The sequence below is a fragment of the Epinephelus fuscoguttatus genome, linkage group LG24 (assembly GCF_011397635.1).
Source record: "Epinephelus fuscoguttatus linkage group LG24, E.fuscoguttatus.final_Chr_v1".
Classification (NCBI taxonomy): Eukaryota; Metazoa; Chordata; class Actinopteri; order Perciformes; family Serranidae; genus Epinephelus; species Epinephelus fuscoguttatus.
The window spans coordinates 13,204,798-13,218,246 of record NC_064775.1 but is presented as its reverse complement, the minus strand read 5'-3'; the positions used below and the strand labels follow the sequence as shown (position 1 = coordinate 13,218,246).

The window sequence follows — 13,449 nt, the reverse complement described above, 5'->3', positions numbered from 1 at the left end:
ATATAAAAAGGAAAAATCTGTGTAAGGAGATGGGTTATGGTGGTGGATGGGTCAATCAAACACAGAAGACCTGTGTTTTGGACAGTGTGAAAACAAGTGAACTTTGAGTTATTTTAAGGTGCATCATCGCCATGTTTCTTTTCCTAAACCTAGCCTATGTAACTTTCTGTTAAGTATGTAAGTTTATGTTCAGTACATAATGTGACAACACCATTTGTGGAGAGCTAATTTGGTAAATGTCATTCAAACCAATATTTAAGGACACGTTGTCATAACAGTATCAGCATCAATGTTCAGTTGACTATCATGTGAGACTTATCTTACAGTAGCTGTTTAGGTACAACAATGCAGGCACAAACCTCAAACAGTTTAAACTGACAAAGTAGTTGATTGAAAAAATCTGGCTTAACAGTAGAATGTATGAACTGTATAGAAGGAGACCAAGTATTGATCCTTGTGGGACTCCACAGATCATGCTAAACTGCTTGAAGGTAGGACTGATAATGAATGTAAAATAATCACTCTCTTGCAAGTACGATCTGAAGCAGTTCATAGCAGTACTAGAGCTGCAACAATATTTGATGAATCAATTAGTTGTTAACTGCTAACTTATTTGATAATTGATTATCAAATTCTCTCATTACAGCTTCCTAAATTTGAATATCTTCTGGTTTCTTTACTCCTCTATGACAATAAACTGAGTATCTCTGGGTTGTGGACAAAACAAGACATTTGTGGACGTCATGTTTGGCTTTGGAAAACACTTACTGATATTTTTCGCCTTTAACTGACATTTTATAGACCAAACAACTTATTAATTTATTGAGAAAGTAATCATCAATTAATTAATCGTTAGTTGCTGTCTGAAACAGTTCCAGAGTCGATGTTCATTCCAATGTCATTAAGGACTACAACAATAGTTGTTTTGTTACAATAATGCAGACAAAAACCTCAAAAACAGATACATTGATAAATTCAGATGAGATTTGTTATTGAGTCATGATGTTTGAAAGAGTTTTTTTTTTCTGGTTTGGAAGGCATCTATGCAGCAGCTAGATGAGCTCAGCAGTGACACAGTCGCACAGTACTAAGCATCTGTGACGACTCCACACAGTGCCAGCACCCTGCAGCAGATCAGTGGGTAGCAAAAAGGTTAATAATACACCTTTCCACATTTTTGGCACCATTCTCTTGAGCAAGGCACTTATGACTGAATTGCTCCACTGCAGAAGCTTAGTGCCTGACAGTGAAGAACGGCGCTTGTGCTGAGCAACCAAGCAGCTCTCAGGTGTACGTGTACAGATGTGAGGCGGGCCACTGCTGAGAGTGCGTGCTCAGCAAAACTGTGCCCTGGATAATGTAAAAGTTTAAAAAGGCGAACACTGCCTTGCCCCAGGCACCTGTGCTCTCTAGCGACTACAGCTGATACATTTCATCAATACTATAAAACTCTGACTTCTGCAGCCAGATCTGTGAAGGTTATTACCGCCTTATTCTCCCAAATCCCTTCAGTGGCACCTTAACACACAACACCTTGTTTCCTTGTTTGTCTAATGTTTGTCCTCACCAGCTGTTCACATAATGTTTAATTTTGGGTGCTGAGTATGCCTTAGTGGCATTACCATAATTCCAGCGTCTTCTGGGAGTGTCGTCCCCACTTACCCCGATGCAGCACCGAGCTTGAATATGGTATAACGGCAATGTCACCCAGTCGGACAGTGAAATGTATTACCTGCATGAATCAAGTTGTCATTTCCAATTTATGAGGAAGCTTAGCATTCAGAGCACACGTCTGGCCAGTGTGGGGAGCCGGCTGAAGCTGTTTGCCTCCCCGAACCCCCTCACCGACGCCCAGTGCTGCTTCTCTTTGAGGTCAGTGATACTGCAAAACAAACCGAATGCACCTGTGCTCATTCTTCTTGAGAAAACACTGACTGTGTAATTATGAAATGCAGCTGTGTTTCTGCACATAGCCCCCCGCGTCTTTTTCCTGCTTACTCATCCACCAGCACAGTAGCCTTTGCACATAATTCTCAGCTTGTTTTAACCTGCATGGAGCACCAGATGGGTGGGAGTCATAGCTCACCACAAATGAAGTATTGTCTGATCAGTTCTCAAGTTCTAAACTGACTTTAAATAAGTTTTAACTTTCCACAATCTTTATAATGTTCTTTGAGGCGAGCAGCAGAGTTAAAACAAATGCGGAGAGTTTTCTGCAAGCACTGCTTGGCCGCAGACTGATATGCCCCAGCACAGCTTGGACTCAAGTCAGCACCAAGTGGGGATGGAGCATCAGGCTTCTGTACAGCAGCCAAATCTGTTGGCCACTATTGATATCCCATTTCCTCTGTCACTCCTAAGCTGCTTTGCATTCAGAGGCTTTGCACTAAGCCCAGAGTGTCCAGCCTGTGGCCTGTAATACTGACTATACGGCTGGCTGTGCCGCTCCACAACAATCATTGAGTCCTTTATTATCCAGGAAACAAAAGCATAGCTAGTGCCACACTGGGAGCCTACCAGCCCTGACATTTTAATTGTGCTTCTCTCATATTAGGTGGGATGCGAACCAATTTGGCCATTGCTGTTAAATTCCTCACGCATTAATTCCTCTTTTGAATGTTTAGAAGGCGACATAATGGGTTTTAGACTTGGCAGAAGATTGGAGGAAAAGAGGATCAAACATCCAACAGAAGACAGTCTTTTTTTCCGTGGCTGACAATTATAAACCTCCTGTTGAGCTTATCACATATTCAGCAGCAGGAGCTTGAGATAAGGTATTGAGTTATGGGGTTGTGGACAGCGTGTGTCAGCATCTGCAGCAAGCGTTTGTGTATGTTTTGATATGTTTAAATTTTTAGCTGGTATACTTTCAGCCCCTGAGGAAAAGAGCTGTTCAAACCCTCAGATGTAGTTGGAATTCTTAAAACACAACTGCGTATTATTCACATCCTCATCCCTCCAGTGTCACTACATTCATATGCAGCTCTCATTGGCCTTGGAGTCTGTTTTGTTTCAGCGTTCGAAGGGAGAGTGTGTCGGAGTCTATCATAAATCATGAGCATAAAGCATGCGCAGGCACTCTAAGACAATGTCACATACCCCAGAGTCAAAGTGGCAAGTGTGTTTGATAAATATAATTTGTTCCTGAGTGCGTTTTTTTCCTCTCAGACATAAAAAGCAATTATTTTTTGCTTCTGTTATCCTCTCGATTCTTTCTTGTTGTTGTTATTGAATGATATTTACAGGTAACGCCTCGCCCTCAAATACCATTACCGCATCATAATGCTGCGATGTAAAGCATTTCTGCACAAAACATTTTGACAGCTTTGCTTAAATCAGCAGACATGAAAACTGCGAGTGGCAGAGGCCGCGTCCTGTTTTTCTCTGCCAATCATTAAATTTCTAATATTGAAGCAGGCAGCGTGGATGTTACGTGTCAACCCCAAGTGCAGAATATGATTTATTTACCTTCAGATGTGTCTGCCCTTCACGCTCACCTGTCACACATGTTCCTCCGACGCAACAGAGACAGCAGACGTTACAGTCTGTGAGACCACCTTGCAGAAACACGTCTTTGTTTTGTTTCTCTCCAACTCCCCCCATCACTGACTCACAAACACACAGTCATCCCCCCGAGCAAGGTCACTCCACGCTGCACTAATGACTGCAATCAATTATCTGGTGCAACATTAAACGAGACTGAAACTCCCACATCTCTGTAGCCTTGCAGCTTTGTGCTCCAGCTTATAGAGGTCACTTGATTGTGAAGACAACAGAGCAGATGATTCTCATCTGTTCAGAGCTCCCGTGAGTCCCCGAGCAGAAACAGTGTAGAGTAGTAAAATCTGTAATTGATTTCTTTAATGTATGATAACAAGGTGTTGCTGTAAACTCCAGCTAAAAGCAATTGATTAGATTATTACATAATGAATGAATAGTTGGCTACAACTAATAATGATCTTAGTTATCTTTCATAATTAAAGAGTCATGCCACCAATTGTGCACATTAAAGAACAGTTAACCTGCCATGTGGAGAACTACTCCGCCTGTCAAAACAGTTGCTTAATGATAGAAGACAATTGTGAGACATTAACCCTGATGATGTAATTGTGATGTCACCAGGGCTTTCTTGGCTTTTTTTTTTTTTTTAGCATGATATTTACCACAAGTCATCAACTACATTTGTCCAAGGGCCAGAATTTTTCTCAGTAGACACTTTGAGGGACTTTCAAAAATATAAATAAATAGATTTACCCATATTTATTCATTATTCAATAATTTTATATTTGTTTATAGGACTTGTCTATTACTTTTTGGTAAAAATCTGTGTCATTGACCACCCGAATCTGACCAGAAAACCGCCAAGTTTATGCATCATAGTAGCACAATTGTCAGGACTGAGACACAGACAGAGATAAGGATGAAATGGCGCAATGTGCGTGTATGTCTGAGAAGAGAGTTGAAGAGAAGGTGGAAGGTGGACTATTGCATGCCATGTTTCTGGAAGTTTCTTATGGCGAAGTAAGCTTTTAATAATCGAACTTAAAACATAACATAATTTCCAGTAAGCTTACTCAAACCCACCCCACTGGTTTTGGGTCAACCCGCGCATCACTGCTAGTCACTAATAGTAAGCTAATGTCTGGTTAAACACAAATATTTGGGGTTGGTAAATTATTCCTAATTACATTTTTCCCTCTCAAATGTTTTTGGCCTTGTTTTAATATAAGAAGAAAAAATGCTTGATATCCTAAATACTGCAACACATATTTGTCCTCCTCACATTTCTGAATTCATTAATATTCTGCAGTCTGGATGGGATACTGTATGTGGCCTGCAGGGATGGTTTGTGACTGCTGGATCTGGCTCCAGTTGGCAAAATATCCTGATCCATTAAGTTCCAATGCTAATGAATCTCTTGTTAGACCTTTTATTTCCCATCACTCTCTTTTATTACCAAAGAGAAATGTAGAAAACATTCAGGTAGTGCTAGCTGACTGATGCTAGGTGGCGCATTTACAGTCACTTTTTGTTAAGAAGGCAAACGTGACCAGCAGCAGATGTCTTCCATTGTTAATAAGACCAGCAGAGTGGTGAGAAATTATTTTGCTGATCATCAATTTAAGGGAAATCTTTCAGTTAAATTCTAAGATACATGAAATCAACATTTCCTATCTACTGCTGTTTGCCTTATTTTCAGGTTGAAGGTACACGTTATGAACATAAAGTGAAACTATTGTGGTTGTCTTATCAGCCAAAAAGCAGTAAAGATATTTTGGTTACTTTCAAACCTTGAAAACTTTAAGATCATTGGATTTGGATTAGGAGTTAATGATGCTACTGAACCCCAACCTTAGGCCTCTGCCACATCCATTTTGCTGTTCATCCTATAAAATATGTGTTGGAAATCCTCCAAATTTATGGAAATGTGATGGTAAGTCGACAGAGTGCCTTTTTAACTGATTTATCATTTTGTCAATAACAAGTCAGAAGTAATGAAAAATGCTCGGCACAATTTCCCATCACAAAGCCCAAGGTGGTGTCTTCAAATTGCTTTTTTTGACTAATCAACAGTCCAGAGATGTTCAATTTGCAGTGCTTTAAAACAGAAAAGCAACAAATCCTCATATTTTTAAAGTAGTGGCTGTTGGGCATCTGCTTGAAAAATGATGATTAATCATTTATCAAAGCTGCTGCATGTTAGATTGATTTTCCGTCAATCAGCACGAGACAGTGCCAACGTGTGGAGGGATAAAAAGCACTGCCTCTGTCAGTGGCTACCTTTCAGGAAGTGGATAAATGTTTGATCACTGTACAAAAGTATTATGAGTGCAGTCTTCTCTATACAACGTTCAGTCTGGGATCAGTGTGAGGCGTAATGGAGCAGCAACTGCAGCAGAGCTCAGTATGAGGCTGCTAAATTGACTTCCCAGGGGGTGGGGTGGGGTGGGGGCTTCATTCAAAACACTTTAGCACTTAATGCTGGTGTACAGCAGACTGACTGCACCACCGTTTCCTACCGTGCTTTCTCTCCCCCGATGGCCTGTCACTGTGCTGTCATGACAACCAGTTCAGATTAGCAGATCGTTAGCATTAAGCCCTGTGAATGGGTCTTAATAATAACTGTAATTATTATGCTTCAATTTTTTTTTCACACGTTAATGCCTGTTTTCACTGCAATGTGATATTTTGGAGTTATTATTTAATTGGCATGTTTTACTGCCCTTTAATCAGCAGGGTGGTCACAATTAGGAGGACAGTAGGAGAATTAGTAGCAGTGGTAAAATCCTGTTCTTTGACATTTCTATATTACATTAACGTTACAAGCAACTAGAGATGTAAACAGATACATTTATTTCTGTAATATTCTTCTTTTTCTGACATGTGAATGACACAATTAGCCACAAATGTCATCAAACTACATCAAAAGAACATCACACACACACTGCTTGCTCTTTACAGTCGTGGACCTTTGATGTCCTTCGCTAACCACAGGATTTTACGATAGTCAATATGTGATCTGGGGCTGTGAAACAGTCTTACATGTGATCTCATAAGTGACCTTTACGAGGTGTACGCAGATCATTTGGCAACCATGGTAACATGTTTGCACATTAGCACTTGAGTGGGGGATGTTCCTTCATACATCAGAAAGTGAAGAAGACCATGTGTCCTTTTCATAGACTGTATAAAATAATGGCTGTAACCATTGGTGTGTGGACTCCTCTGTTGAAGCCTCCAGTTTGGCATTTCTGCCGTCACTGTCTTGGTTTTTTGGAGTTAGAAGTGACCATATTTGGAGGAGAGGATGTAGATAACTAGTGGTAAGCTGGGTTAGCATGGTACATTTAAAGCTATGGTTAACTGTGATAATACTAATGCTAATACTAACTTTTGCCAGCAGAAAACAAGCTTAAAACCATTAAAACAAAATGTACTTACTGGATAAACTGAACATCCAACTCCTTAAAGGGTCTTTTATTACAACCAAATGCTGAACAAGACTTTTTTAGACAACCAAAATGTTAATTCAACAATTAACTTTTATGATCTGAAAATACACTGACAAAGCAACAGCTACGCCCATAGACCAAATCATTATGTTGATTTAGAGTAACTTCGATTAAGAGAACTCTTGCGTCACCTACATAAAATTAAGCGGCGCGGCGCAAAGACTAGCTTGAATTGATTAGTTTTAATGACCCAAAAAAGGCCCATCAAAAAAATCTATATGAGTTTAAGTGTACACTGTATTTGAAATGTTTTAAGTGCTTTACTTTGCTGTCAGACAGCTTTTCAAAGCTGTTACATAGAATGATCCAGACTCCGCCAGATCCATCCATACTTAGCAAAAAACACACAGGATTTGCTGATCCACTGCTGCCTCCATCAGTTAGTGTGTACAGCAAAGAAAATATTACAAATATAGCGTTCACTTACACCGATTGAGATTTTTCTTCGGTGGCTAAATTTGTTTTGCTGCAGCCCTCGTCCACAGCCTCAAGTGGCCATTAGAGGAACTGCAGCCTCTGGCATTTACACGTTTGCTTCATTTTCCAGCCCTGAAGGTGCTAAAATAGAGCAGTGAAGAACTGCTCTATGTTCTTCATTAAAAAGAGTAAACCCTGGCAGCCCCACAGGAACCATCTCCCCCTGTAAGACTACTGTCTCTATTTTACAGTCCACTCTCTTTCTCTGTGGTTGTCAGCATTCATATAATGAGGTCTAATTGCAGTCACAATAATACTCATTCTATTTTTTTGTCTGAGGTCTCTGTGACCCCAGAGAAGATAAACACATAATAAGAAGCATCAAAGTGCAGCGTGACCTGCTGTCAGTCCCTGTAACTTTATTTCTCCCTGAGGCTCCATATTGTGCAGATGATGCAAGATGACATCACCAAAAACTAACAGTTCTTCGACTCCTGTTTTAAAATGAAAAGAATGCAAGGTGGCCCAGTGAGCCTCTCTGTAACTCATGCTCTTACCAGATGTGTACTTCTCTTCAGGCTGTTGAATCAGCACTGTGTGGTCTGTTTTGGCCGTGCTTAATTAGTCTCTGCTAACCACAAATTAACACTGCCATTACTTAGTATTCCCACTGCGAGAGCTGCATCACCACAGTTACCCTCTCCGTCTCCACTAGGACGCCCAGTGAGTCTGATTTTATTTTTATATGCGATAATGTTAGTCCCCATGGCAGCCATGTTATTGTGGTAAGAACATTTTTTAAACAAACATTACTGTATGAAATGAGATATTGTGAGCTCTAGAATAATCAGAACCTCATGAAACTTTACAGGCATTCATCTGGCTTTTAGATGATCTCTTCACTTCAGTGTGGCATCAGCTGTCGACCTGCTATCCCCCTAAAGGTCCCCTGTCCCTCCTAACAAAAGACAGTAGTAGATCAATTGTAGGGAGGGGTGGAGTGGAAGTGGTTAAAACTATGATCCTGTGCCCTGATACTCTTTGTAACATATTCAGGAGAATTCCACTGAGTACTAATGTAATTTAAAGTGACACGACAGCATGAAACGATACAGCCATCTTTCAGTTTGCTCAGAGGGGAAGTTGGGTCTCACGATTTCGTGAGGTGCATCACTAAATGAGGATATTCTGGGCTTCAGAAAACCGAGTGTGCACTAGTTCTGTAGAAAGAGACCCTCGTCAGGAAACGACAGAGGTGAAAACAAGCTGATCTGCAAACAGGAAGAGGGGGAGCGAGGTCAAGAAAAGGCGACGAATATGATGATTTAGTGATTTTGTCAGGGAGAGAGGGAGGAGGAGAAATGGATATTGAGCGGCTTTAGGGAGACAGATTGCAATAGAAGATGTCAATAAATTCGAAGCGAGCTGCTAGGAGAGAAAAGGAAATGACATGGGGGAAAAGTAAAGGGAGCTCAACATGGTAAGAAGAGTGTGGGAACCTTGAAATAAAGAGTCCCACACACAAAAACAGCAAAAAGCCAGAAGGATAGAGAGCAAGATGAAGAAAGGCGGGGAGGGGGAGGTAGCGAGACATATAAAAATGGATCAAGCACCAACTGAAGTAGAGAAGGAGGGAGTGATCGAGAGGATCGAGAGGGAGGAGGTGTGGAAAAGCAGCCATGATGAGATGGATTCTACTGGACCATGAGATTGATGACTCTGCTTCAGAAAGAGAAGGAGAGGGAAGAGATAGTCGAGACGGGGCGGAGGAATAAGAGAAAAGCCCTGATGAAAAGAACCATCGCGCCCCACAAGACCCAACAAAATCTGGAGTCTGATAAAAGAATGAGCTGGTTTTATCTCGGCCCTTCCATCTTAAAACAGAGCACGAGCCGCATCTTCACACATTTCTGTATCTCTAATAGGATCTATGCCTCTTTTTTTGTTCATCATCAGTTATGCATTGCACAAAAAAATCCCCCAGAATAAGAACACATCAAAAGAGATTATGTCAGTAGCAAATAAAAGTCTGTTTGTAAAGAAGGATTAGACGCCAAACATTCCGTGAATTGATTATTTATCACCACCTTTGAATGCAAATATTTAAATACAGGAAACACATAGGATTTGAGAATAATAAATCCATATTTAGAGCTTAAATTCATCCCCTCATGGTCTGTCAGGGTGTCCAATTAGAGCAGTGATTCTGAAAGTTTCCCCACAGCAGTCCAGTTAACGAAGGAGAAGCTCATTACAGAGTAAAACATGTAAAATCCACATGCCAAGTTCAGCCTGACATTGAGGTATGGGAAGGAAGGGGGAGAGGGGAGCAAATGGGGAGTAAGACCAGGAGAATGAGAGGAAGTGGATATTAATCTGTTCCCATGAGAACGTTTCACTTTCACCTTCTCTGTCTTGATCCTGCTCCTTCTCTGTCTCACCCCTCCTCCTCCTTCTCCTCCTCCTCATCTTCTGCCTCTCAGACTGTCGGAGTGGCTCTGATTTGCCAGCCTGTGTCTGGTCCGGAGGGGATAAGAGGGAGATAAACAGCGTTTGCAAACAGAAAGTGGTCGAAGCTGAGGCAGAGCAGGCCCTATCAATGGAGAGAGTTTCCTATTCACAGTCTTCAGACCGCAGAGCCGTTATCAGAGGCAGTGATAGAATGATAGGGTAACTGGCTGTGGCGCAGTGCTGCCTGCCGAGCCGAGTGGACTGACGTTATGGGCTGTAATGAATAGGGAATAAAAAATATTGTTAGATATGTCACACGCCTCGCTGCTATAAATGCCTTTTGTGAAGATGAAACATGTTAGAAGTTCCACCTTTTGTCAACATGCTTATCTTACTGCTGCCGTTTCATGATGTAGCTGTGATTAATGTCGCCACTGACTGACTGTTTTCTCATCTTTTTTTAGATGCTGTCACAGAGAGCTAAAAGTGTCCGTGGGAGCTACGATGGGACACAGTGAGACCGTGGACATGATAGGAAATCTCTGCAGAGCTCCTTTTCAATCACAACACCAGCACTAGACAGTAAGGAAGTCCATTATCTAAGATTAATGTCAGCTGCGTTGCGGAGGCAGCCTCAAGCTGCACCGCCAGATCTGAGACAACCCATGGAGGCGTGGCCTCGATGTTTCCAACGCTGCTGCCGCTAACACCAGCCGAGTGAACAGCGATGCCTTCTAAGGTCTCCTGCTTATACTTGCTGACAGTGATTTGCTGGGCCAGCGCTCTGTGGTACCTGAGTGTGTCCCGCCCCTCCACTTCCTACGTGGGCCAGCTGAATATCCCCATACGCAAAACACCCAAGCTAAACAAGAACACCACCTTCAGTAACATCCGCACGCGCTCACTCAACCCACACGACTTTGGCTACCTCATTAATGAGGAAAAGAAGTGCGAGGCAGAGCCCCCCTTCCTCGTCATCCTCATCAGCACCACCCACAAGGAGTTTGACGCCCGTCAGGCCATCAGAGAGACATGGGGTGATGAGAGCACGTTTCCAGATGTGCGTGTGGTCACGCTGTTCCTGTTGGGCCGCAGCACTGATGGTGTCCTCAACCAGATGGTGGAGCAGGAGAGTCAGATCTTTCATGACATCGTAGTGGAGGATTTTATTGACTCTTACCACAACCTGACGCTCAAGACGCTGATGGGCATGCGCTGGTTGGCCACATTCTGCTCTAAGGCTCAATATGTCCTCAAGACAGACAGTGATATCTTTGTCAACATGGAGAACCTCATCTACAACCTGCTGAAGCCCACCACCAAGCCCAGGAGGAGGTACTTCACCGGCTACGTCATCAATGGTGGGCCAATCAGAGACATGCGCAGCAAGTGGTACATGCCCAGGGATCTGTACCCTGAGAGCAAGTACCCTCCCTTCTGCTCTGGCACCGGCTACGTCTTCTCTGCGGATGTGGCCGAGCTCATATACAAGACCTCTTTACACACCAGGCTGCTGCATCTGGAGGACGTGTATGTCGGCGTGTGCCTCCGTAAGCTGGGCATCCACCCCTTCCAGAACAGCGGCTTCAACCACTGGAAGATGGCCTACAGCCTCTGCCGCTACCGCCGGGTGGTCACCGTCCACCAGATCTCCCCAGAGGAGATGCACCGCATCTGGAACGACATGACCAGCAAGAAACACCTTAAATGTTAGCAAGACTGTTAGCACTAGCGCCAGTGGGAGAGTCAGGGAGGAATTGAATGTCCTCTTATGACCTGCGTCTCCATCATTAGCATTGGCAAATACTGTACAGCACGTAGCACTGAGCTGACGGAACAGTATTGATGAAGCGTCCAGGCGCTGATTGCTTTGCCAGGAGTCTCTGTAGTGCAAGGCCAAAGCAGACTCCTCTGTATTCTACGTCCTTTCTCGCTTCAAGGTGTTTATGAGAGCTGAGACTCACAAATCAGGCACAAAGTTGGGAACATGTTTTCCAAAAATGTGCAAAATGTTCAGGTGGTTGGTTGTCATTGCCAGCAGCACTACGATTTTTGTAGGGAAATACAAGACAGGAAGCTCAGAGGCTCATGTTTAACCACTCATTTACACAAGACACAAACTGTCCCCAATTACTAAACTGCAGATTACATAAATGCCAACACACTTCTTTGGACCCAGACACTCACCTCTTGGGTTGATCACAAGCTCCAATTATGAATGTTCCTCATGTATTTTCAGTTGTTGTACTTTCTGAACAAGGTGTTAATGTTGGATGTACTGTCTGACGCCGCAGCAGCTGTCGTCATCGTGAGGACCATGGTGAGTTTACAGTGTAATGACTCATTTAACTAGACTGAAACACGTGTATCATGTTGCCGTAGGAAAATGCAGTGGAATTAGAAGTATTAATGACTGGACCTGTTTGCCTCTGTGATATTCTTTTCACAATCAGACATATTTTCTTACAGCAGGTCCACAGATCTTTGTATGGTGCGATGAAAAAAGTACACGGACAGTGTGGAGATATCGGCTGCTTGCATTCCCAAGTGAATGTTACTTCTGTTAAAGTGTAATGTGCAGTTATTTGTCCCAGGCAGTGCTGTGAGCAGGCTGCAGACTATTATATTTTCTATTACTTGAACATAAAGGAGAACAGATGTACTGTAAGAACAGTGAGGATGAATATAACACTTTTGAGTGCTTTCTTCTTTTCAATTACTTGAGATTAAATAAAGCGCTTTTATAAGACCTGATATTGTATTTATTACACAGCACAATATAAAAGTTTTTATTCTGCTGGATTTATGACACATAATCTGTAAGTTAATACACCGGCATGCATATTAGGGAACTAGATTATACTGTGAGGCGCTTCACTATGACTGTTTGGAAACATGAGCTGCAGACATGGAAGCGTCTCATTAGGACTGCTGCTCATTGCAGCAGCTGTGCTCAGTTTGAAGCAGGTCCCAGCTCTCAACACGTCACCGACGGGCTGCTGTGGAAACAACACGGCCGCATTCTCCTCCACGCAGGTGTTGGTGCGTGTGCGTAAGTGGAGAGCAGACTGCGAGCAATGTGTGATTAAATCAAATGTAGCATCTGTGCAATTGGCAGCTGAATGGCTGCTTTCAACCATAATGTCAAGAGGAATCACTGTGCTGGCTGGATTTTCTGTTGAAATACAGTGCTTACATCTTTGTTCCTAATGTGCCTTATACTTTCTCATGTTTTTTGTATTTTTCCTTTTTCGTTTTTTACTTTCTCCCTCATGTGCAGGCAATGCCACGGACTGACTGTGGCCATGGACTCCAGAGGGCTTATTTCACCATAGAAATAGAATGAATCAGAAGGTCTTTGAAGTGTCATAGTCATAATTCTTTGACATGTATGAAGGAAAATGGCTGTTGTTGTTAGTTATGACGACAACACACGTCAGTGGTGCCGTAGAGTGTTTCACACTCACTAGTTCAACATATATAATAGTGCGTATGATATCCTTCCTTCCTTCCTTCCTTCCTATCCTTCCTTGATATCCTGAATGAGCACTTCGTTCTTTACTCCTGT

The 13,449-nt window shown here is 42.5% G+C and overlaps 1 protein-coding gene across 3 annotated transcripts in view; it reads left to right on the top strand.

Annotated features, from left to right (window-relative positions):
- LOC125885143 (beta-1,3-galactosyltransferase 1-like) overlaps window positions 1-12,835 on the top strand; it is a 118,215-nt gene extending 105,380 nt beyond the window's left edge. For all 3 annotated transcript variants that reach the window (XM_049570628.1, XM_049570627.1, XM_049570626.1), the window contains one exon: window positions 10,346-12,835. In XM_049570628.1, coding sequence (XP_049426585.1) covers window positions 10,609-11,595 — 987 coding nt within the window. In that variant the 5' untranslated portion in view covers window positions 10,346-10,608 and the 3' untranslated portion in view covers window positions 11,596-12,835. The remainder of the gene's footprint in view (window positions 1-10,345) is intronic.
- Window positions 12,836-13,449: the final 614 nt, after the last annotated feature.